The sequence below is a fragment of the Phoxinus phoxinus genome, assembly GCF_949152265.1.
Source record: "Phoxinus phoxinus genome assembly, chromosome: 2".
NCBI lineage: Eukaryota > Metazoa > Chordata > Actinopteri > Cypriniformes > Leuciscidae > Phoxinus > Phoxinus phoxinus.
The window spans coordinates 49,691,461-49,716,839 of record NC_136877.1 but is presented as its reverse complement, the minus strand read 5'-3'; the positions used below and the strand labels follow the sequence as shown (position 1 = coordinate 49,716,839).

Here is a 25,379-nt window from a genome sequence, read left to right as displayed (position 1 = left end):
AATATTTCACAATGTATATAACCCAGAATTATATTTTCATATTTCAATATTTTAGGAATTATAGCCTACCACAAAAAAAACAATGTTTTTTCCAAAAATTCGTAGCATAGGCTACTTACAATACCAAAATAAATTAGATATATCTTCAGTTTGGAGACCACAGAAGGAGCAATTTACATCAAAGTCGTCAGAAATAAACCTCTTATTGGATAGCAATGATGTATCATTTTATAAGACACTTCTTTGATCTTATTGTACAAAAATATTTTTTGGTGGCAAAGTCCACATAGCCCAGTTAATTTCACTTATGACTGTTCCAATAAAAAATGACATTAGGACAAGAGACGACATCTTTCTGGAACAGCACGAATACCCCTGTGGTTTGATTTGGTGGCAAGAGATAATTTACCAACAGATTTATTTGATACATTTTTTTGTATCTTGTTATTAAACCCCGTCATAAACATAACAATCGGGGATAGCTCCAAAACCAATAGCTAATTCCTTTGCTGTAATTGGGCATTTAAAATATGACAATATATATATATATATATATATATTAAAGTAATTCCTTGGTCATTAAATAAATAACTGACTCACTAAAATTATGTAAATAAATAAAAACTATATTTCCATAAATAGTATGCAGAATGTAATGTCACAGTGCTTGCTTGTTCCCTGAAGTGTTTTTCTTTTTTTTAACCAAGCTTTGAATGACAACTGGACTTCATAGGAGTGTAGGAGAGGCTTCTCACTGCAGATTGTGGAGTGTGAGATCCAGCTCCTCCTCTCTGAATGTAATTTGGGTAACGGGTTAAGATAGACGGTCCTACCAAACCCTGTAACACCCACAGCTCTATCCCTCCACCCATTAGATCCACAGAGGTGGAGCTGAACTACGTCAAACTCAACCCATGACGTACAGAGAGGCGGAGCTACATGTCATTTGCTGATGATCGTGTCGAGTGACGTTAAATAGAACCGCCCATTGATTTGGTTTCAACTAGGTCCGCTAGCTGAGTATAAACTGCTCTCCCCCAGTGTTTTTCTTTATTCTGGTCTGTTGTGATTTGAACACAGTATCTGCAGTTATGTCTGGAAGAGGAAAAGGCGGGAAAGGACTCGGGAAAGGAGGCGCTAAGAGGCACCGAAAGGTTCTCCGCGATAATATCCAGGGAATCACTAAACCCGCTATTCGGCGTCTTGCTCGGCGTGGCGGCGTCAAGCGCATCTCTGGCCTGATCTATGAAGAGACGCGCGGTGTGTTGAAGGTGTTTTTGGAGAACGTCATTCGTGATGCTGTATGGCGTTCCGATCGGTTCTTTAATATGACTTTGCAGCACGCACTCGTCTCAATGAACGTCTCACTCAACGTCTTAATTTTTTTTTTATTCTGCTATGTATTCCATTCATTTTAAGACGCAGACGTGACGCAGACGTCACGCAGACGTCACGCTGACGTCACGTAAATCACGCGTAGCAGTGAAGTGTCAAGTCAGACGTTACACGTCATTCACGTGTGGCAGTGAAGTCATTTATTATAATTTTCTCTTACACGCACTGCACACGCTACTCAGCACTGCTCAGTGCAGTGCGCCAGCGATTGCGATCGGTTCTTTAATATGACTTTGCAACATGCACTCGTCTCACTTGCGTCTGCCTTATAACGTGACGTCTGCGTCTGTGATTTATAGGATTTATATATAGGATATTTTGTGTGTGTGTGTGTGTGTTCTTGTTTAACCCACATTTTGAGGGCCAAATGCCCCCACAAAGATAGAAATATGAAGAAACAAAATTGATATAGGCTATTTCATTTTTATAGCTTATTGTTGGGGTTGTTATTGTGTTTTTAATTTTTTTATAGTTTTAAAAGGCCTATAGGCTACAGCACTAAACTAGAAAACAGACAACTCGATCGCACAACCACTGTTTCTGTAGATCCTTTAAATAGAAGAATATAGAATTGAAAAATACTATTTTTATTTTTTATATAATCCGTTTATAAACCGTTCTCACGAATTCTCAAACTGTTCCCTCGGTTTAACAAATCCTGATTAATAACCCGTATTAAACATTTAAAATATTCACAAATTAATATGGATTTTTTTTTTTTTGTTGTTTACTGGTTATCTAATGCCACATTTATTTTCCCCGCAGTGCTGAATGAGAATAGCCATCTCTGGAACCATACAGAGAGGTGATTTATAGGTGGTTTATAGGCTAATGATACTAAATGTGTCTGAAAAAATAACGAGGCATATTGTTTTTTATTAATAAACAAGTAGGCCTATTTTGTAAATCAGTGTCGGCTGCAAACACATCTCCATCTCCGCTGTTAAGCAGATGCGCCTTTATAGAAATGCACCGTTCTCGGATTACATAATCAGACAGTATTTGCTTTCGATTCGAATTTGTTCGTTTAATAGTGGACATTTCAAGCTTTATTTTGTTTCAGTTCATTTTTGAGACGCGCTCATGTTCACGGAGATCATGAAAGCGCGCCTGATTGTTTTCTTTTATTTTCTGTATGACCATAAATTATGAGTATTTTAAGTTGTTTACTTTCCACTGTTGATAGGAAAATACAAGTGTTCGCGCCCGCGCCTCCGTGCCATGCAGTGCGCGCTCCACACCGCACAAACCCTTGGATATGCGTCAAAATCTCGAGTTTGTTTGTGATAATCAAATAAAACCCTGTATTATTATTGTCTAACCTTTATTATGACTGACATTTGACCAATTGCTTGTTCCTTTTTTTGGATAAAAGCGTCTTCTAAATATTGTTTGTTCTTTATTTATTTGTATTTTTTGTCATTCTTATAAATAACAACGAAATAACATCAGATAATCCTACAATAGGCTATAAGTGCAATAAAAAGTCGATAAAGTGCAATCCGTTATATCACCAGTCGACAGGGACATAACAATTAATGTCCGTATAAACAATATGTGAGATGTAGTAAATAGTACAGCAATGCATTCCCAACTACTAAAGTTGTGTATAGAGAGTATTGAGGTGTGTGTGGCGGGCTGGGTATAAATAGGAGAAATGCTCGTTCAACAGTCTCACTGCAACTGGGATAAAAGCTGTGGGCCAATCTAGCTAAATATGTAGCCTTGGACTGATAATATTAATGATAGGCTAATTATTATTATTATTAGTATAAGCAAAGACATTTAGGCTAAATAATAATAATGAACTGTGCTCGCATTTCTCCTGAGGTGTAGACCTATCTGTTTTTAAGTATAATTCTGATGATAACTGTCAGACCGCCTGTCAATCAAACTTCGGCGAAAATCTAAAACTAAATATTACAACTCTAAAATTAAACATTACAAATATTATATATGTTAGTTAAATCAGCCCAAATGTTTACAACTACGTTCTTTTGTATTGGTCAAGAGACTCCTAGTGGTGAATAGTAGGCTACATACATGCTTTTTTATGATTTATTCAATAAGTAGGCTATCTGTGGATATGTTGACAAGAAACAATGGAAAACACAAATTTTAACATGATCATTTGTGTAAATTAATATTTACTATTTGGAATAAAAAGCTATACATAAGCAAGGTAAAATCACTTAATTGCTAATGAAAAATACAATTGAAGATCAGTGGGGAAAAATAATAAAGAACGAATAAGTGTGTGGAATGTGCTGGAAACCAGCAGACGCAGACGAGACGAACGAGTGATGTGGCAAACGCAGACGCAGACGAGACGTTCGGAAGACGCAGACGAGACGTTCGGCAGACGAACGAGTGATGTGGCAGACGCAGACGAGACGTTCTGCAGACGCAGACGTCACGTTCTGCAGACGCAGACGTCACGTTCATTGAGACGAGTGCGTGCTGCAAAGTCATATTAAAGAACCGATCGGAACGCCATAATGCTGTGACTTACACTGAACACGCCAAGAGAAAGACCGTCACCGCCATGGATGTTGTGTACGCGCTGAAGCGGCAGGGACGCACCCTGTACGGGTTCGGCGGTTAAGAGATCCACGAAGAAGAAAAACCCAACGGCTCTTTTAAGAGCCACCCACATTTACATACAAAGAATAAGTTTCCATGTGGTGAAAATGAGTTGATCTTGCCGAGAGGATTGTAGTTCATCTGGTGCCGTTCAGTAAAAAGCGTTATTCTAACATTACTTAGTGAACATAGTTACAGGTGAAAAGAGAGTAAGAGAGCCAATTCAATGGAAGGGGATTTCTGCACAATTTTAAAGTGCTTTCCAACAATATGTATGGCTCATTCCTGGTAATATTTCAGTCCCCTGGTCTTTTAAAAGTCCAATTCAATGCTATGGGATTGTTAGGAGGCCATGATTGATAAGGGCCAAATGGAGGGTTTTTGGCTCCAGGGTTACACCCCTAATGTTACTCTTTACGAGAAGTGCCATGGGATTTTAATGACCAGAGTCAGGATGTCGGTTTAACGTCTCATCCGATTCCTATGGATAATGTATTAAATAAACAGAGGTAATGTGATGATCTGTGTTTTTGTAGTATGAATATGCTTTCGTGTATTTTAATCATGTATTAATGTTTTTCAATTTGATTAAACAACTGAAATTATCAATTTTGAATACTGCAGTGCATTTCGAAAAATGCGGTAAAATGAACAAAGAAACATGATATAATGGGGGATGGTAGTAGGACATGAGGCGATGGGCGGGATACGCATTTAAAGCCTGTGATTGGTTGTCCTACAAGTCAAGGAACCTTTAATGCAGCCAATGAAATCATTCTATGGGTTGGTCCAGGGAAACCACCAATCAGATAAGGCTGTACCTCCCTTTGAAAATTAGCATAGAGCAGTGCCTAAAAGCCAGCCTGGAGCAACACAGCTTTATCGTGCTTTGAGTATCTCTGAAGCATCATGCCTGAACCAGCGAAGTCCGCTCCCAAGAAGGGCTCGAAGAAGGCCGTCACTAAAACCGCCGGCAAGGGCGGAAAGAAGCGCAGAAAGTCCAGGAAGGAGAGCTACGCGATCTACGTGTACAAAGTCCTGAAGCAGGTTCATCCCGACACCGGGATCTCCTCCAAGGCGATGGGCATCATGAACTCTTTCGTCAACGACATCTTCGAGCGCATCGCCGGTGAAGCGTCTCGTCTCGCTCACTACAACAAGCGCTCCACCATCACATCGAGAGAGATCCAGACCGCCGTGCGTCTGCTGCTGCCCGGAGAGCTGGCCAAACACGCCGTGTCCGAGGGCACAAAGGCGGTCACCAAATACACCAGCTCGAAGTAGAGGATCCGCTCAACACAACACAAAGGCTCTTTTAAGAGCCACACATATTGTCTGTAAAAAGAGCTTCAGTTTTTTGCACTATTTTTGGTTCAATAGTTTTAAGAATAGGGTCTTTTTGTTACGTTCTAGCTGATGTAAAACATAAATATACTAATGCAATCCAGTTAATGTTTAGCTCAATTTATTTATTCATTAATGGAAGATTTTGAGGAATGAAACCTCCTCGAGTGAGTTAAGAACATCAATTTAGTAGTTTTTTTGTGATCAATATCAACACTAGATTACTCCGCAAATCTAAAGCACCTCGCTGTATAGAATAAAATAGCACTGGATTATCCATCTTTTTTTTTTTATATATGTGCTGATTCACAATAACCTCAATTTTAGTAGTTTGAGACCCTTTTTCAAGATGTTCATAGATTATCATAATCTGCTTTATAATCTGGCAGGGTAGGCAGGTTTTTTCAAAAAAAAAAAAAAACGTTTTCCCAAATGTTTAAATATACCATTTATATACTGTCTTTATATACCAATACATTATTAAAAATGTTAGTACTCTGAAAAGGAGAGTATACAAATCGAGTGTCTGTAGTCCTCTCAGGGCTGCAATAAACACAGCTACTTATTCCACTCACTCCCACCCCCTCCCTTCTGGGCTCCTTCCAAAGCCACGCCCCCAAAACACATGAACGCGCGATGCCGACCGCTCAGCTTGATGGGGAGGCTGCAGACCTGGAGCCGGTAGATATACGCCCCAGGCAGTTTTACGCCCCTGTTGTTCCTGATGCGTCCAGTAGGGGAATATACTGCGAAATAACATCATTAAATCGACGCTAACACATTAATAACCCGTCCATAGACTTGACAATTTTGTGTTTTTTGTTCATTTAAATATAAAAGCTACAGTGTAGATCTGCCCGGATTAAAATAGAAAAATAGATGCAGATATTCAGTCGGTGTTCACTCTCTTCACTCAGCCTACAGAAGACTATTTGTTTTTGTGAATTGAAAAATTAAAAATACACATAGTTGGATCAACTACGTGTTATGACAAGTAATGGTATGACCTACTGCAGTTTTATAGGCCTATTCACCGTAGGTTTTTATATGGAGACTAAGTGAAATATGTTGTTGTGAATTTATATAAAGTTACATTTAGATATTAGCTAACCATATTTAGACCATTAGACATACAGTACCGTGTAATCATATGGATCCTCGATTTAATATCTGCTGTACTATTCTCGAGTCTATTGGTCGTCATACAGCTACAAAACAGTGTCCTACATACGTGGTAAGATAATCGTCCTGAACTTTTTGGTAAATTCTGGGCAAGTTTCATCTGCATAAAGACAGAACCATCCAATGGCAAAACCTTTAAACTCAAAGGTTTCTAAAACAAATAATATCCTCGAGTCTGTTGTAAAGAACCTTTAATTTTTTATTGACAAAATGTAATATTGTATTGATTTGTGTAGCCTAATTCAATCTCTTTTGATGTCCGTATACCCCCCTTGTTTTTTTTTTTTGTGTTTTTTTTTCTTCCTCTTCTCACTGTTAATGTCTGTATCCTTTCATTTGCAATACAAAATAAATAAATTAATTAATTTAAAAAAAGATTAAAACATACCTCAATTCGTGTCGCTGTACAGCCTCCCCCTACTGGACGCATCAGGAACAACAGGGGCGTAAAACTGCCAGGGCCGTAAAAGGTGAACTATGCAGGTTGTTTTACCTTAACTGAACAGCTTCGGAGTCATTGGAATGGTTATATTACTTTATTCGGGTTGAATGGTGGTCGTCTCGCACCCCCCATCTCCTGTGAGCGGAAAAAACACCCTTGCAACTTTGGGCCGCCGGCCGGGAAGTATCGCGTGATATCAGGTCTCGCGAAGTAACGAATTGCTTTACGGCAACAAAAAAAAAATCTGCTAAAATTCTGTCATTATTGCGCTCCCTCACGCTGTTCGAACCCGAATGAAGACGACGTTGTAGAGAATGTCCCGTCTGCTGTGATGTCGTTGATCTACTAGCCTCTGGTATCTGAGAGTCGCCAATGAGTTTTTCGACATGGTTATCAAATATCTATTCCGAAGCTGTAGGGGGAGCTATATAGAGAAACCTGCGACAAGAAATTCCCGAAGCATGCATAGCCCTGTTTATTTGAATTTTAATATTAAAGGACGATCATAATTACGTAATTCCGGATCTGGTACCAGGTTTACAACCTGGAGAGGTTAAAAAGAGACTGGTCAGGTGATGATGCTGCATCTCCGTTTGAACCAATGATCCTGTCAGCCGTCCTGACTGTTTGTTGTAACCTATTTTTTCAGAGTTTGGTAGCTGAACCATACCAGCAGGACCTGAGGGGCATATGGGACTCAATGACAGTTAAACTTCAGTTAAACGCAGGAAGTACAACCTCTGCTAGGGCTTTTTGTAGAAATGTGTCCCACTTCAGGTCCATGGGAGATTTTGGTGCCTATCCAGACAGCAACATAGTGTCAGCCCAGATCTGTTCTGCGTGGAATCGACATGTACAGATGTGGGCCAGATCTGGGCCGACACTATATGTTCCTGTCTGGGTACAGACCTAAAGGACTCCACAGATGCCACTGCGCATGTGATGAGGGAGGATAGAGCGGTTCCTCCTCAAGTCCACACTCATCTCCACTGTTTTGAGCATGTTCAGATTCAGACTATGACCAGAAATCTGTTAACCTCCGGTCACATGCAGAGTCTTTGCCGTCATAAACAAGGTTTTGAGCAGCTTGACGCACACGTGTCTGTGACTGATCTCAACCTCCATTTACAGTAAACTGCCAGCTAACACCAGTCAACCAGTTTAGACTGGTTGTAGAGGCAGTTTTATCAGCAGGTCTCTTTTCACTTCACACATTCTCAAACTGTTTTCACGGCTCTTCTGTTTCTATGTTTTCTTCACAGGATCACACAACATGTGTAGATCTAGTTGTTAGATGGTCAGCATTTTTGCATATTTAACTCTTAGGTTTAAAACTTGGATATTGAGAATGTTTAACAGTTTAATCAGAAATTGCACCCTCCTACATTTGGACGTGTCCATGTTCGCAAACCTTTAGTGCATCAAATTGTGTGTGCGTGCGTGCGTGTTAGACCTATATACATTTAAAAAAAAAAATGTAATAACTAGGTTTTGTGTGAAAAGTAGAAGGTCTAAGCTTTGTACTGATAAAGCAAGGCAAGGCCAGGCAAAGATAATTCTGTATATAGGCTATTATTTATAAGATAAAAAAAAAAGCATGACAGCCATAGGTCAGGCCTATTTCACACATCATGCATGAGTGGTGCCCGAGCTGCTATGCAACTGTCAGCTCATGTTACTTTCACCCAGTGCACGTTCAACAGAGCTGCAGTTCTACACAAATCCAGTTCTAACTTAAATATATTTTAAATACCATTAATAACTAGCACCATATAAGCCATTTATCTTTAGCACATTGGATATTTATTTTGATAAGTACTACCAATTATTATAAAATGGTTATTCGGAGCGGGCCATTGAGAATTATTATAAACTTGATAATCATTAAATTTAAGTTTAAGTAAAAAGGGTAACTGTTATCTGAATTCACTTGCATATACTATAGAAACTGCTAAGTGCTATTTGTGTCCATGTAACTTGCATCGAGCCCATCAGATGCCAATAGGCAAGTTGTTAATTCTAGTATTTTATGTTGTTTCTTAAAATGCTATATTGTGAGAAATGATGATAGATAGTGCATGTTCAAGTCAGTCTGAGTGCTGTAAACTGTTAATATTGGTAGCAAAATAATTACATGCTTTCCACATGCTCTGGATTGTACCTGAAATATAAGATTGGCAGACATTCAGGCGGGATTCAGTTAATTTTATCTGGTCACAATAACAGAAGGAGAAAATTCAGATGTAACATAAAACAACAGTGTCTTTGTTTTGTTGGAAGTTCAATGACGTAGTGTGGTCACCAGATGAGTATGGAATCCAAAGTAGCAGGTTTGCACTTAACTTCACCGTTCACCGTTCTTTGTTGCAGGAGCTGACTGGTGTGCGGTGCAGACAAAGTAATGGCAGGAGATGACGAAAGACAGGTAAGGTTCCAAGTTGAGTACGGTATGTCCTGCCATTGTCATAAACGAGACCAGCCACTGAGGTGAGGATGGTGACTGCAGATATAATGATTGAGATTACAAGGCTAATGGCTAGGTGCGGATGCAGGTAATTGAGGAGTGTGAGCAGGTGTGAACCAGAGAGGAGACAGGAGCTGGCCTGCATTCCAGTCCAAATTTTAATTGAAATATGCACACACACAAAAAAAAATACATATTTAAATATCATAGAGTTGTTTGTGGTGGTGATTAGACGAGATCTGCGGTGACGTCACAATCGTGTTGCATTGTGGTATATGGAGCTGTGTGAAGTGTACATATGAAGTAGACTCGCCCCTCTGTCAAAATCGAGGGAACGAGGGTCTGTCCATATAAACTTCCCTCGTCCACTTCGCAAAGTGGAACGCACTTCAAAATGGCGGCAGGGATTCCCCCAAGGGGAAGTGCTTAGGGAAGTTCACAAGTGCGTGTCTAAAAGTGGACTGGAACGCAGTTTTTTTTTTCCCAAATAGATCCAGTATACTCGTATACTCCCACAAGTTTTGCATCAGATTAGCGACGGCTAATATCTACATCAGTTCAAGCGTGCTTGTGTGCAGAGACAAGTTATTTCCGTTTAGTGCAGCGAATGCTGTTTGATCGACCTAAATATGGGTGTCTAATTTACCTCTGTTTTAATTTAATGTTACTTTAGATAAGTGTGCGTGAGCAATCACGGGCTTGGCCAATCCAAACTATTATAAGAAAAGTAAGTTGATCGACTAATGTCTGTAATGGTGTCCAAAATCTTTACTAAAGTAAAACGATTGAATTAAGTTTAAGAGGAGGCATTTTAAGGGGGTTATTAAAGTATATTTGATTGTGTACGTGTGAATACGGCAAATCTCAGGTTTATAACCAATCGCCTCTGTTGATGACTGGAACTGACGAGACTGTTGTTTTCATTTATGGAGAGAAAATACATATGAATAAATGTGTTCCATTTAATCTTGTTTTGTTGCGCAAAAGGAAAGACAGTAATGCACAAAGACCTTCACCCGCTGATCGACTGCCCCCATTGGTTCGATTAAGCCGGGCCTTACAGATGGGAGGGTTGGCGTCATGGACCTGTGTCCGGTGACAGGCAGGTGACTTATGATACCTACAGGATGGCACTGGCAACCCTGGGAGGTGCTGGCAGCTCAGGAAGTCATGGTGGCACAAGCAACTCTGGGAGCCCAGGTGGTGCAGGAAGGATTGAAGGATTAGCCTCCGCGGCCTTGACACTAGGCTCGAACCATGATGGCTGGAGACTCAACGGGCTCTGGAACTTCTCCCACAGGAACGGTCTCAAAAATGGAGGGGTCTGCTGACTTTGCCATCATGTCTGCACTAAAGGACACCTCCTTTCAGGCCCGGGAAATGGCTTGAGATGGAAAATAGGCGGTCCCGATGTTCACTGGTGTCGAGTCAGTGGCAGGTTTCGTTATAATTTTGGGTGAACTGAAGCTGATAACAGGCTGTGGTTATGGGCTGGAACAGGCTCAGTGGGAAGAGCAGCCGGTATTAGAAGGGCTGAAGTGGCTTGGGGAATCAGTGCCTGTGGGGCTGGGGTATTCATCAACTTTGGAATTCAAAGTAGCAGGTTTGCACTTAGCTTTAGCATTCACAGTTCTTTGTTTGTTGCAGGTGCTGACTGGTGTGCGGTGCAGAGAAAGTAATGGCAGGAGACAAAGCGACAAATGCACATTCATTCACACGCTAAAGGTGATTCATGAATTTCATCCAAAATCAGTCCAATGCAGAATATCCTCATGGTGCCCCTCTTACCCCAAGTCAAAAAAGTTGTGACAGTGCAATAAAAACAAAAAAAAAGAGTGATTTATAAATCCCGTTTACCCTGTTCTATATTGAAAGCACTACAACAACACATTATTTGATGTTTTAACAATGTAATAGCCTTAAACATCTTCAATGCACTAAAAGAGAAGTTAAACATCTCTCTTTTTTTTGTTCTCTCTCTATAGACCCTCCCTCTTCCTTGAACTGACTGTTAAATAAAGGAAGCATCTGGTTTTGAACGCACATCATTGTGGCAGTATGGGGTCGAGTGAACTGTCCCTCATCCTCTGTGAGTATTTTTTGTATCTTGTATTTATATTTACATTGATTCATTAGACGTTTTAAAGCAACTTACAAATAAGCCAAGGAAGAAAAAACAAGAGATTTGATAAAAAATAAAAAGTTTCAAAGATTGTCTTGAACAGGGTTTCTCAAACTTTTTGGGTCCTGGGACAGATATTTTCCAAGGACCCCAGTGATTAAGCATATTTGCTACAGTTTGTACTCTTGTAATAAGCATGTCTAATTAAATGAAATTAAATTATACAACGTATACTATTTATCAATGATTTATAAAAAGTTTAACACAAAAAAAAAGATTGTTAGGGCCATGTGAAAACCATTTAATTTTGTCTCATTTTCCAGTGTAATGTTTAAATTAAATTTTAACAAACAATAAGGATGTATAATCAATTGAATTCATAAAACTTTAACAACTTAATTTTTATTTATTTCTTTGCAATATCAGGGCCCTATGAAATGTTTATTTTTTAATACACATTTACTATCAAAAAACGTGGTAATGGTAATGGTGGTAATGAAATGAACACTAATCTTTTAAAAATTTAATATTTTAAAAAATTTAATCAAATGAAAATGTAACAAATCCTTTCATTTATTTGTTTGCAGGTTTAGTGTTAAAATTGAAACCTTGAAGAACAATTGTGTGATTATTCCTTTAAAAAAAAAAGACCATTAGTAGTAGTAGTAGTACTGTGAAAAGTACTTTCTACATGTACAATAGCAATATTTATATAATAAAATCAGAGCATCAGAGAACTCACCACATATACTCAGTTCAAAAAGCATCTAAAAAAACTGGCTCATTACACATCAGACATGTCAGCATTAATAAGAATATATGTATCTTCTCTCAACCCAACCTGCTGCCACTTGTGTCTCTGCTGTGTCAATGTGTATAATATATATATATATATATATATATATATATATATATATATATATTATTATTTTATTATTATATATATATATATATATATATATATATATATATATATATATATTTTATGTCTGTATTATAGTGAGCTTTTACATTGTATTTTTCACCAGGATCTGAAGAGTTATATCTGTTTTACTGCTTTTTATATCTGTATTGTTCACTGTAATCTTATTGTGCTTTTAGGTAGACATTTTTTAGATCTGTCCAGGGACAACGGATGCAAAATAGCCTTTTGGCTAATTCTGGTGCATTTGCAGCAATGCTAATTAATGTACACTGTTCCTGTCAAATAAATAAATAAAATACGCTAAAAGTATAAACGCCACGAGCATCTTGCGCGCTTGAGTACTAGCTAGCCTAGTAGGTGAAACGCAAAGTCAAGTCAAGTCATCTTCATTTATATAGCGCTTTTAACAATGTAGACTGTTTCAAAGCGGCTTTACAGCAATAAACCATACTCGGTTACTAACGTAACCTCGGTTCTCTCTAGGAGAGGGAACGAGTACTGCGTCGAAGACGCTACGGGAAAGATATTTCTTTTTCGAAATTGAAGCCTAAAAATTTATCCTTAATTTTGTAAATATTGTAAAACGCTTTTCTGTAGCATACAACCTTAGGCGGAGCAATATCGCTCACCCATTGGCTGCTCCGCCAGAAAAGCACAGCCTATGCGAGGCCAGTGACGCTGTCCAATGAGGGCGCTTCGCGCCCTTCTGCGTCATCTCCCGCCGAAACAGGCGTGGCCTAGGCCTATAAATACGAGCATAGCTGTCCTCCACTCTGATTTTCGTCACAAAAGCGACGCAGCGTGGGTACGCACGGCCTGAGACGCAGTACTCGTTCCCTCTCCTAGAGAGAACCGAGGTTACGTTAGTAACCGAGTACGTTCTCTTACGTAGAGTTCTCTCCTACTGCGTCGAAAGACGCTAAGGGAACCTCTGTAACACGCCGTGCGTGCTCTTGGACCGACACAGACACCCGAGGGCGCGCGCGCCCTGGCATACAAGCGCCTACACCAAGAATGTATAGGGAGAGCGGCTAGAATTAGCATCATCCCTTTATAATAGTGCCCCTAAGGGCATAATAACATATATGTGTAAATATTAGATGTATATGAGGGGTCATAGCATGCTCATGGGACACATTGTCAGTGAGTGATGCTTAAAACATTGGAGTGACCTGGGCCGCAGCGCGGGGCAGGAACACCATACATAGTCTTCTAGACCGAGAGCAGTTTAGCCTGCAACGCAGGAACCTCTAGGTTATAGAACCTTATAAATGTAGACGGGGAGGCCCAGCCTGCCGCCATACAAATATCTTGTAACGAGATTCCGCTATACCAGGCCCATGAAGAGGCCATGCCTCTCGTAGAATGTGCTCTGATGCCCAGGGGTCATTCCAAACCTCTAGATGCGTAGGCTAGCGCAATGGCATCCACTACCCATCGAGATAGACTCTGTTTCGTCGCAGCTCGCCCTTTAGAGCGCCCACTGAACGAAACAAAGAGCTGCTCCGACTGTCGAAAAACAGCGGAGCGGGACACATAAGCTCTTAATGCCCTGACCGGGCAAAGGGAGCTATTTCCGTCCTCCGAGGCCGGCAGGGCCGACAGGGAGATGACCTGAGCCCTGAATGGTGTGTTGAGGGACTTACGTACGTACCCATGCTTCGGTTTCAACACGACTACAGAGTCGTTGGGCCCGAACTCTATACAAGAGGCTCTAACTGAGAGCGCTTGCAAATCCCCCACACGCTTCACTGAAGCGAGAGCCAAAAGAAACACGGTCTTGAAAGACAGGTGTTTCATGTCAACTGAGTGAATAGGCTCGAAAGGGGCCCCTTTCATAGCGTTCAACACCGTAGAAAGGTCCCAAACGGGGACTGAAGGAGGCCTTGGAGGATTTAACCTCCTAGCTCCTCTAAGGAAACGGACCACCAGGTCGTTCCTGCCCAGTGAATGGCCAAGCGTTGGATTAACGAACGCTGAAATGGCAGCCACATAGACTTTGAGCGTGGATGGGGTTCTTCCCTTATCCAATAGTTCTTGCAGGAAGGAGAGAATCTCCGTTTCCCCGCACTGAAGTGGTGACAGACCTTGATCTGAACACCAACCAGAGAACACCGACCATTTGGAAGCGTAGAGCCGTCTAGTAGACGGGGCCCTAGCCTGTTCGATCGTGTCTAACACTCCCTTTGGGAGGTTAGCGGGTACCCGTTTATGGCCCACACATGTAGGGACCAGAGCTCCGGGCGAGGATGCAAAATCGAGCCCTTGGCCTGCGAGAGGAGGTCTCTCCTCACTGGAATCGGCCACGGGGCAGTACTCTTCAGTCGCATCAAAACTGGGAACCAGGGTTGATTCGTCCAGTATGGAGCGACAAGTAGCACTGAGCATCCGCTTTCCCTGATCCGCTCCAGCACTTGGGGTAGGAGTGAGACAGGAGGAAAAGCATAGAGCGGACGGCGGGGCCAGACACTGGCCAGCGCGTTCGTGCTCTTCGAAAAGAATTCCGGGCAGTGAGCGTTTTCCTGGTTTGCAAACAGGTCTATTTCCGCTCTGCCGAACGTTTCCCACAGCAGACGCACTGTCTGTGTGTGTAGGGACCACTCTCCTGTAGGAACGTTGTTCCGTGAGAGTCTGTCTGGTCCTACGTTCAAGTGGCCTGGCACATGCATTGCTCTCAGCGAGCGCAGGTTGTGCTGGGCCCATACCAGTATGCGTTCCGCCAACCTGAATAGGTTCCGGGATCTCACGCCACCCTGGCGGTTTATGTAGGCTACTACCGACGTGTTGTCCGAACGGACCAGGACGTGGTGCCCTTTTATGCCCTTTTACGTGGTGCTCCCCAGCCTGAGGTGGACGCGTCCGTGGACACCACCTTCAGGCTCGAGGAAGTCCCCAGGCTTACACCTGACCGGTACCAGTCTGACGCTCTCCATGGTGTCAGGGCTGAAATGCATTCCTGATTGACCTTGAGGCGATAGCGACCGTGAAACCATGCTCGGCGCGGCACGCGCGCTTTCAGCCAGAACTGTAGTGGGCGCATGCGCAGCAGGCCCAACTGCAGTACTGTTGAGGCTGAGGCCATGAGGCCTAGCATTTTCTGAAATCTCTTGAGCGGCACTATATGGCCGCTGCGGAAGGATTTCGCCATTTGCAGGGTGTTTCGCCTGCGCCGTGATGACAGCCGTGCTGTCATAGACAGCGAGTTCAGATCCAGTCCTAAAAAGGAGATCCTTTGACTGGGAAACAGTGAACTTTTCTCCCAATTGACTCTCAGACCTAAGCACTCGAGGTGATCGAGTATTAGTGTCTTGTGGTGAGCGAGTTCTGAAGGCGATTGGGCCAGAATCAGCCAATCGTCCAAATAGTTCAGAATTCGAACGCCTTGGAGTCTCAGGGGTGCCAGCGCCGCGTCCATGCACACTGTAAATGTACGAGGTGCTAGAGACAGGCCGAATGGCAGGACTGTGTACTGATATGCCCGGCCCTCGAAGGCGAATCTCAAAAATCGCCTGTGACGTGACGCAATTTGTATGTGAAAATACGCGTCTTTCAGATCTATCGCCATAAACCAGTCTCCTCGGCGAATCTGCGCGAGGATTTTTCTGGTCGTGAGCATTCTGAACTTTCGCTTTGTTCAGACGCCTTAGATCTAAAATGGGTCTGAGACCCCCGTCTTTCTTCGGTACCAGGAAATATCTGCTGTACAGACCCCCTTCGCTCTGAGCTTGAGATAAAGGCTCTATGGCCCCTTTGCTCAATAGCTTCGCTATTTCGGCTCGAAGTAGATGTGCTACTTCTGTTTTTACCGTGGTTTCGACTTTCTCCGTGAAACGGGGAGGGCGTCGATGAAATTGTAGCGAATAGCCTCTTTTTATAGTCTCTAGCACCCATTCTGAGACCCCGGGAAGTCTTTCCCATGCATCTGCACGTGTGACTAGGGGTTGAATGTAATCTGGGCCCTGGTCTCGAAATGGCGGCGACACGAGAGCAGCCGTGTGCTGTAACATGGACGCCGTGGCGTCTGAGGCGGGGGGCATGTTTAACACAGTATGCATCCCGCGCGCGCTCGGCTCTCTGAGTTGAGAGAGAGCGCGCGGGGTGAGCCCCGTAGGGCTCGTTATGTTTGTGAATAAATGTGGGCGCGTGGTGGCGGGCACATTTATAACACCGGGAATACTGTGTTTGTGAACTGACTGACCGTTCTGTGAAAACGGCGTTTGTGTGCAGGCAAACGGGCTTTACGGCCGGTTTGTTGGCTGCTACATACACTGGTACAAACACGGAACTTAGGGCTGTACAAGCGGGAATCTTGGGTGGAAGTCCGGCCGCAGCGGGACCCGAACACCGTCTTTTTCCTAGCAGGGCTAGGATGGCGCCGAGGCCTCGGGCTTGAGAGTGATCTTGGGCCGAGGACCACGTGGTGGCGGGCGGCGTCCGGCGGAGCGAGACCGTGGTCTCTCTCGGGCCTGTTGCTGCTGGGCCGGTGCGGCGGGCGCGGGGCGCTGCTGAGTTCGGGCAGGCGGCTGTTTAGGGCGGCCTGTTGCGGAACTGGAGCGCTTTGGCAGGAAATGTCTCATGGCCTGCGAAGTCTTCTGTACCTCGGCGAATCGGTCCGCGAAGTCCTTCACGGAAGATCCGAAGAGGCCAGTCGGTGAAACGGGAGCGTCGAGGAACGCAGAGCGCTCCGACTCCTCCATTTCAGAGAGAGTCAGCCACAAATGTCTCTCGGAAACAGTAGCTGAGGCCATAATCCTGCCGATGGCGTGTGCGGCGGACTTTGTAGCACGAAGAGCTAGGTCTGTGGCGCTACGTAAGTCCGGAACACTGATCGCGCCCGGGCCTTCCTCGTCTAGCTTGCGGAGGAGGTTGGCCTGGTGGATTTGAAGCACCGCCATGGTGTGCAGCGCCGATGCAGCTTGTCCGGCGGCGGTGTACACGCGGCCGTTCAAAGCTGATGACGTGCGGCAAGCTTTGGATGGTAGGACTCCCTTAGCCCGCCGTCCAGCAGAGGGTGGGCAAAGGTGAGTCGCTACAGCCTCCTCGACCGGAGGGAGAGCATGGTAGCCTCTGTCTCGAGCACCGTCCACTACGGAGAATGCTGGCGAGGCAGAGGTACGCACTCTGGCTGAAAATGGCGCCTTCCACGATTTCGCTACCTCTTCATGAAGCTCAGGAAGAAACGGGGCGTGTCTGGAGGGTGGCGCAGCGCGGTCTCCAGAGAGGAAGCAGCCATCCAGCCGGTTGAAAGCAGGCTGTTCGGGCGTCGACCAATCGAGGCCGAGGCTCGACACGGCCTGTGTGAGCAGACGCATCAGTTCTGCCTCGATGCTGATCTTCCCTCCTCGGCGTTCCGGAACAGCGGGGGAGGGGAGGTCCACGGAGCTCGCCCATCCCTCGCTCCCCGAAGCAAGAAGCGAACAGCAGTCGTCATCTCCCTCAGATACGGCTTGCTGGTCGTCCTCCATGACGGACAAGGCGGCGGGCTGCGGCTGTTGTCCGTCGGTGAGCGACTCAAACGAAGTGTTGAGAGGAGCTAGCGGCGGTGGCGGCGGCGAGCTCCTCGTGGAGGGAGGTTCCGGGACCCGCTGAGCGCGGCGCTTTTTACGGCGCGGCGCTACAGGGGGTGGGTGAGCAGCTTCAGCGAATGATACAAGGCGAGTCCGCAGAGTCGCGATGGGCATCATGTCGCAGTGATGGCAGCCGCCATCACCGAGAGCGATAGCTGCATGTTCCTCGCCCAAGCAGGAAACACACAACTCGTGGTGGTCCCCGTCGATGAGCGCGGCTCGGCAGGAGCCGCAGGAAACACGAGACATCTTTAAAAAGACACTCGTTGCTCTTCTCTGTGAGAAAAAATGTGTGACGCGGTAGGCGAACACACACACAAAACACACACAAAGTGAAAGGATATTCCACGCCGGAGAAGCGTAGCAGGGAACGGCGGCTGAAGGCGGCGGCTTCAGAGAAAAGGCTCGTCCTGCTGAAGTGCTTGTTCCAAACGGCTGTGGCGGCTCGAATCCGATCCAACGATGCGTGCAGCTTTGTGAATTTTAGAAAATCAGAGTGGAGGACAGCTATGCTCGTATTTATAGGCCTAGGCCAAGCCTGTTTTGGCGGGAGATGACGCAGAAGGGCGCGAAGCGTCCTCATTGGACAGCGTCACTGGCCTCGCATAGGCTGTGCTTTTCTGGCGGAGCAGCCAATGGGTGAGCGATATTGCTCCGCCAAAGGTTGTATGCTACAGAAAAGCGTTTTACAATATTTACAAAATTAAGGATTAATTTTTAGGCTTCAATCTCGAAAAAGAAATATCTTTCCCGTAGCGTCTTTGACGCAGTACGAGAGAACTCTACGTAAGAGAACGATAATTTAAGGTAACGGTGATTGTTTTGGCTTTATAGCGGTTCTTGAATAAAGATATTTTCCAGCTAAAGTTAGTTTTGATTGATTCAAAGGGGGTTTAATTAACATTAAAAAGTTAATGGTTAAAAAGTATAGATTCATCATTATTAAATAAAGAGAATTTGTGATCCAAATGAGTACAGCCTATTGGTTGTGAGCAGCCTATTGGTTGTGAGCACATAGTGTAACCTGGGAGAAACAAGGAAGCTGATTGGCCATTGAAACCGCACATGGCACACATAACCTGGTGTGTGTGTGACTGATTACCTGCAGGCAGAGAGAGCTTTGTGAGCAGTGGATGTGCTTCTCCTACCCAAGGTGGTGGGTTTGGTGGTTATACAACCAAAAGAGAAAGATTGTTAATCAGCATTTTGGCGATTGAGTTTGGAGTAAAACTTGGTTGTTCAAAGACTGCTGGGAAAAGCCACAATGTGTTCATCAACTTTGAGATGTTAGGCTACTGGTAGGACAAAGATTTTGTGTATGTTGGAGGCTGTTTGTTGAAGCTAGCAGTTTTAGCATCTAACTTTTTAACTGCATTAAGTGCTTTTCATTTTACATTGCTGTTAACTGTGAATATTTTAACAATGTTGTACTTTGTAGTGACTCGTATATTTATGTTTTCTGTATAAGTTATTAAGCTAACCATCTGAAATAATCATTGAAAACGAGTACAAGAACATCAAGTCATTTTCAATAAATTGCTTCGATGATGAAGAATTAGATGCTTTGAGTTATTCCATGCACCCTCAAAAGTTGACTGAAGCCTTTTTCAAGTTTGGGCAGACATTGAGGCAAATAAACTTGTGATAACTTGACAAATATTATACGTTTTCTTTTGTAAAATGTCTTTACAAAACAATGAATAATACTCTCTACTGTTTATAATTCACTGCAGTTTATATTACATGAACATTATGTTTATATTACACTGCAAAATGATTCTGAATTTTTCCCCTTTGAATGGATGATGATGAAATAACGCGTGTGTATGTGTTCAGTTTCATAATTGCTTTGATAGTATTTGATTTTTTTAGATTCCGAATATATTAAAAAAAAATTATATTACTGTTATTGTTTTGAACTTAAGTTTAACAGTTTTGAGAACAGTTTGTAAGCATGTGCAAATTGGCCTGTAGGAACACCGTAACAAATAAAAAATGTTGGCGGTTGTGTAGAAGTGAGAAAAGAACTAATGTAAATTGAAAGATGTCGTCATTGAATGCATTTTGTGCTAAAGCAATGATAAATTATCCACAGTTTAGCCCACAGATTTCGGTTGTGTTCACTGTGTGAAAAGTTTTGCAAAAGTGACATGAGTATTGAGAAATGTGTCCTAGCGATTGTAAAAAAAAAAACTGCAATAGCCTAGTCTAAAAAACGTTTTTTTTTTCTTAATCATTTGCTGAAGGGGTTATTTTAAATAATACACTTAAATGTTTCTGAAATTATTTATCTATTTCAAAAATATTTGCACAAAGATGACAACATTTGTCATCATTAGTATAAGGGATAATGTAGAGCGAGGCGGTTGTTCTATCGAATACAACCCCTACGGGCTGATCGGGACCCCGAACCCGAAGCGGAGCCTGAAGGGGTTGTATTCGCTATAACCGCTTCACTCTACATTATCCCGCTTATTACACCGTCTTGAGCGACAGGTGTTTCATATCAATCTCCTGAAGCAGCTCGAAAGGAGGACCCTTCATGGCGTCCAGCACCGTGGAAAGGTCCCAAATGGGAACTGTGGGAGGTCTGGGTGGATTAAGTCTGCTAGCTCCTTTAAGGAACCGAATGACTAAATCGTTCCTTCCTATGGACCGGCCGTGCGCGGTTTCAGAGAAAGCCGCTATAGCCGCCACGTATACTTTGAGTGTGGAAGGGGATCTCCCGCTATCCAAAATCTCTTGTAAGAAGGACAAAACCTCTGTCACTCCGCAGTCTGGGGGTGACACGCCACGAGACGTGCACCAGCCAGAGAAAACTGACCATTTCGACGCATAGAGCCGTCGCGTAGACGGAGCTCTAGCTTGTGTGATCGTGTTTAACACTCCCTGAGGGAGGTCAGCGGATACCCGTTGATGGCCCACACATGAAGGGACCATAGCTCCGGGTGAGGATGCCAAATCAAACCGTTTGCTTGAGAGAGGAGATCCCTCCTCAGAGGCACTGGCCACGGGGCGGTGCTGGCTAACTGCATCACAGCTGGGAACCAGGGTTGATTCAACCAGAGCGGCGCTACTAGCAGCACTGAGCAACCTACCTCCCTGATCCTCTCCACCACCCGAGTCAGGAGGGAGACAGGGGGGAAAGCATATAGGGGACGGCATGGCCACTGATGAGCCAGCGCGTCCTTGCTTTTTGAGAAAAATTCTAGACAGTGAGCGTTCTCTGGGGACGCAAATAGGTCCACTTCCGCTCTGCCGAATTTCCTCCACAACAGTTGTACTGTGTGTGGGTGTAATGACCATTCTCCTGCCGGAACACGGTTCCTGGACAGTACGTCTGGTCCAACATTCAGGTGCCCCGGGCACGTGCGCCGCCCTTAATGAAAGGAGGTTGCAGCGCGCCCATATCAGAAGGCGTTTGGTCAGCCTGTATAACGACAGGGACCTGAGGCCGCCCTGGCGATTTATGTATGACACCACTGACATGCTGTCTGAACGTATCAGTACATGGCAGCCCATAATCAGGGGACGAAAGCGAGTGAGCGCTTTGCACACTGCTAACATCTCGAGGCAGTTTATGTGGAAGAGCTTCTCTCGCTCTGACCAAAGGCCAAACAGCGGTCTGCCCTCGAGCAGCGCTCCCCATCCTGCGTTGGATGCGTCCGTAGACACCACCCTCAGACTCGAGGAAGTCCCTAGGCTTACACCTGACAGGTACCAGTCTTTTGACCTCCATGGTTTCAAAGCTGCAACGCAAGCTTGATTGACCTTGAGGCGAAGCCGACCGGTGGCCCATGCTTTGCAGGGCACCCTCCCTTTGAGCCATATCTGCAGCGGGCGCATGCGCAGCAGGCCCAGCTGCAGTACTGCAGATGCTGAGGCCATCAGACCTAGCATTATCTGAAAGCTCTTTAGAGGGAGAACGGAGCCGCAGCGAAAAGAGCTGACTGTGCGCCGGATGCGCAGCGCGCGCTGTTGTGACCGCTGCGCTGTCATCGACAGCGAGTTCAGTTCCAGTCCCAGAAAAGAAATATTCTGACTGGGGGATAGCGAACTCTTTTCCCAGTTTACTGTGAGACCGAGATTCTCGAGGTGACTCAGCAGCAGGGCTCTGTGCGCCACTATCTCTGAATGAGATTGGGCTAGAATGAGCCAATCGTCCAAATAGTTCAGCACTCGAACGCCCTGCAGTTTGAGGGGAGCGAGTGCTGCGTCCATGCACTTCGTAAATGTACGGGGTGCTAGAGACAAGCCGAACGGCAGGACTTTGTACTGGTATGCCTGGCCCTCGAAGGCGAATCTCAAAAATCGCCTGTGACGTGACGCAATCTGTATTTGAAAATACGCGTCTTTTAGATCTACTGACACGAACCAGTCTCCTTGGCGAACATGCGCGAGGATTTTTCTGGTCGTTAGCATTCTGAACTGGCGTTTCACAAGCGCTCTGTTCAGTTGCCTCAGATCTAGTATGGGTCTGAGACCCCCGTCTTTCTTGGGTACCAGGAAGTATCCGCTGTAAAGCCCCCCTTCGCTCTGAGCCTGAGATAAAGGTTCGATAGCCCTTTTTCTCAGAAGTTTCTGAATTTCGGCTCGAAGTAGATGTGCTACATTCAAATCTACCGAAGTCTCGACGCACGCCGTGTGGCGGCGAGGGCGTCTGCGAAACTGTAGAGAATAGCCTTCTTTTATGATGTTTATCACCCATTTTGAAACCCCGGGAAGCTTTTCCCATGCATCTGTACGTGTAGCTAGGGGCTGAGTGAAAAGCGCGCTCTGATCGACTCGCGATACAGCGGCTTTCGTGAGCTGCGACAGAAATGTCTCGCTCGCAACATCTGAGGCCGGGGCCGCGCTTATGGAAGCGGGCAGAATGTCCACGCTCGACCCCTCGACAGCCTTCAGGCGGGAGAGGGAGTGCTGGACGGGCTCCGTAGGAACCGTGATGCTTGTGTGGGAACGCGGGCACTGGGGACCGGGCACGTTTACCACCTTTATAGCATCGCTCGCCGGAGCGGAGCGCCTGCATGCAGGTTTCGTTTTTACAGAAACCGTGCGATGAGCAGGAGGTAGCATTAGTGGGCACTGGGTAGTGGGCACGTGTGCTACTTTTAACGCGCAATTTAACTGGGTCGATTTTATGTGCGCGGGCCCTGTGTGTGGGGCCGTGTTTGTGTGTAGGGATGTGCACATTACAGCGGGCAGATTTACTACACAAGAAACACCATCGGCTGTGGCCGGGACACCAGAAAATGCACTCTTTAATGGATTTATCTGGGTAGCCGTGAAAACGGCTGTTGTGTGCAGGCAAGCGGCCAGTGAGACACGCCTGTTGGCTGCAATGATCGCAGGTACAATCGCTTCGCTTGGGACTGCACGAGCGGAGGCCGCAGACTTCGAAGCGCGAAGAGCCAGGTCTGTAGCACTTCTTAAATCCGCCACGCAGATCGCATCGGGTTCGTTCTCGTCCAGCTTGCGGAGGAGATCGGCCTGGAATATCTGCAGCGTCGCCATGGAGTGCAGCGCTGACGCGGCCTCCGCCAAGCCGAACTTTGACGGCTTGACGGAGGTTCGGGGTTCCACTGTGCACGGCGCTTTTTACGGCGCGGCACAACAGCGGAGAACACTGGCTCCTGGAACGACGCCAGGCGAGTCCGCAGAGTCGCCAGAGGCAGTAGTTCACAGTGATGGCAGCCGCCATCCGCAAGGGCGATAGCCGCGTGTTCCTCGCCCAGGCAGGAAGCGCAAATCACGTGGCGGTCCCCGTCGCTGAGCGTGGTCCGTTTGCACGAACCGCAAAGAGGCATCTTGGAAAAGACGCCGCTCCGCTAGATACAAAAGGGAGTTAAATAGATGTGAGTCGCGCCGGCGACCTCACACACACTCAACACAGTGAAAGGATATAAGCGCCGGAACGCGCAGCTGGAAGGCGACGAAGGTGGCGGTGCCAGCAGCTTGTCTCCCGCTGAGGTGCTCTCTCGACGGCGCAGCTTCTTCACACGGATCAGCGATGAGGAGTCTTCGCTGAAGGATTAAAAATCAGAGTTCTTAAGCCTGTGAGCGAAATATATAGCCCTAAGCCACGCCCGTTTCGGCGGGACGTGACGCAGGAGGGCGCGAAGCACCCTCATTGGGTGTGACGTCACTCAAGGGCTCGCTCCATTGGCTTAAGCATTTGCCGCACAGCAGCCAATAGGCGCGCGAGCTGTCTCGCCTAGGTCTGTATGCTGTGGCAATGCGTTTTACATTGATAAAAAATTAAGGATAATTTTTTTGCTTCAGTATTCTCGTGAAAAAGGATTTTCCCCAATGCGTTGCTACGACAACGCAGTACGAGAGTATCTCTCGTAAGAGAACTTCCTGTTTCAGCGTGCAATACCATATTTGACCGCTAGTGGTCCTAATTACTCTAACAAGGACAACAGTCGGGCTCTAAATAAACAATCTTCCCAAAACATCCAGATAACATGTTCTTTCTCTCAGTGAGAGGGCACTTTAATATAACACAGTAAAGTAAAGAATTTAACTTAGAAATGCTTACTTTGGTAACTATTGGTTCCAATGACCCTTGTGACCTATAGTTGTCACGGTGAGATATATATACAGACATTAGAGAATACATGGAAAGAATATTTCAGTTTATCACACTGGTAACTTCTATAACAAAGTAAAAATCTTATAGCCTAGAGAAGTCATTCAACTCATGTGATATTTAGAATTAAAAATATTGATTAACCCCTTATACTGGCATCGCCATTACATATTTAAAACAGTAATATCCTATACTAAACCTAAACTAATTGTGACAAACTATATATCATTTGAAAGCTTACCATCTCTAGTTTACATATTTGTTGACTGATTTTCAAAATAAATTACAGAGGAGCCGTAATTTATCAATTTGCAACAATAATACTTTCATACTCCTAAGGCGTGTTCAGACCTTTATTTTGAAATAGTGATGAACATGAAAACTCATGAAAGAATGGTAGAAACCTCAGTTTGTTTTCATGCCAAGAGTTCAAAAGATAGCATCCATTCAATTGTTTTAGAAAAAAAGGTCTGAAAATGTTTTGAATATAAAGAAAAAAAGAATAGATTCACCATTTGTGATGTGGCAGCGAGCTATAATGCACATACGTGTTTCTTAGAGTTATAGAGGCAAACTTTTGCTAAACCATCCTATACTTCTGAATTCATAAATTGTAAAAATAATGGTTCAGATCACTCAAACAACATATGGAAATGGAGACGCCCTTATATCGGCAATAATGTCAACTAGTGGAGAAGTGTGGTACTGCGCCCAAACAAAATCTCACTGAAAGCTCATTTTTTTGAGATATCAACCTAAAATT

The 25,379-nt window shown here is 44.6% G+C and overlaps 2 protein-coding genes across 2 annotated transcripts; both read left to right on the top strand.

Moving 5' to 3' along the window:
* Positions 1–1,091: 1,091 nt before the first annotated feature.
* LOC306988025 (histone H4-like) lies at positions 1,092–4,000 on the top strand (the record flags this gene model as incomplete). The annotated part of the gene is made up of 2 exons (XM_079592727.1): positions 1,092–1,301; positions 3,800–4,000. The coding sequence occupies 2 exons, from the start codon at positions 1,092–1,094 to the stop codon at positions 3,998–4,000; spliced, it is 411 nt and encodes a 136-aa protein (XP_079448853.1).
* An 886-nt stretch (positions 4,001–4,886) lies between these two features.
* Positions 4,887–5,315, top strand: LOC306992806 (histone H2B-like). The gene has a single exon (XM_079602015.1). It carries the CDS (start codon positions 4,888–4,890, stop codon positions 5,260–5,262), a length of 375 nt encoding a protein of 124 aa, XP_079458141.1. The 5' UTR covers position 4,887; the 3' UTR covers positions 5,263–5,315.
* The last annotated feature ends 20,064 nt before the right edge of the window (positions 5,316–25,379 follow it).

What these genes read in the sequence shown, in the direction of transcription:
- LOC306992806 (XM_079602015.1), top strand. Translation starts at nt 4,888, where the DNA reads ATGCCTGAACCAGCGAAGTCCGCTCCCAAGAAGGGCTCGAAGAAGGCC.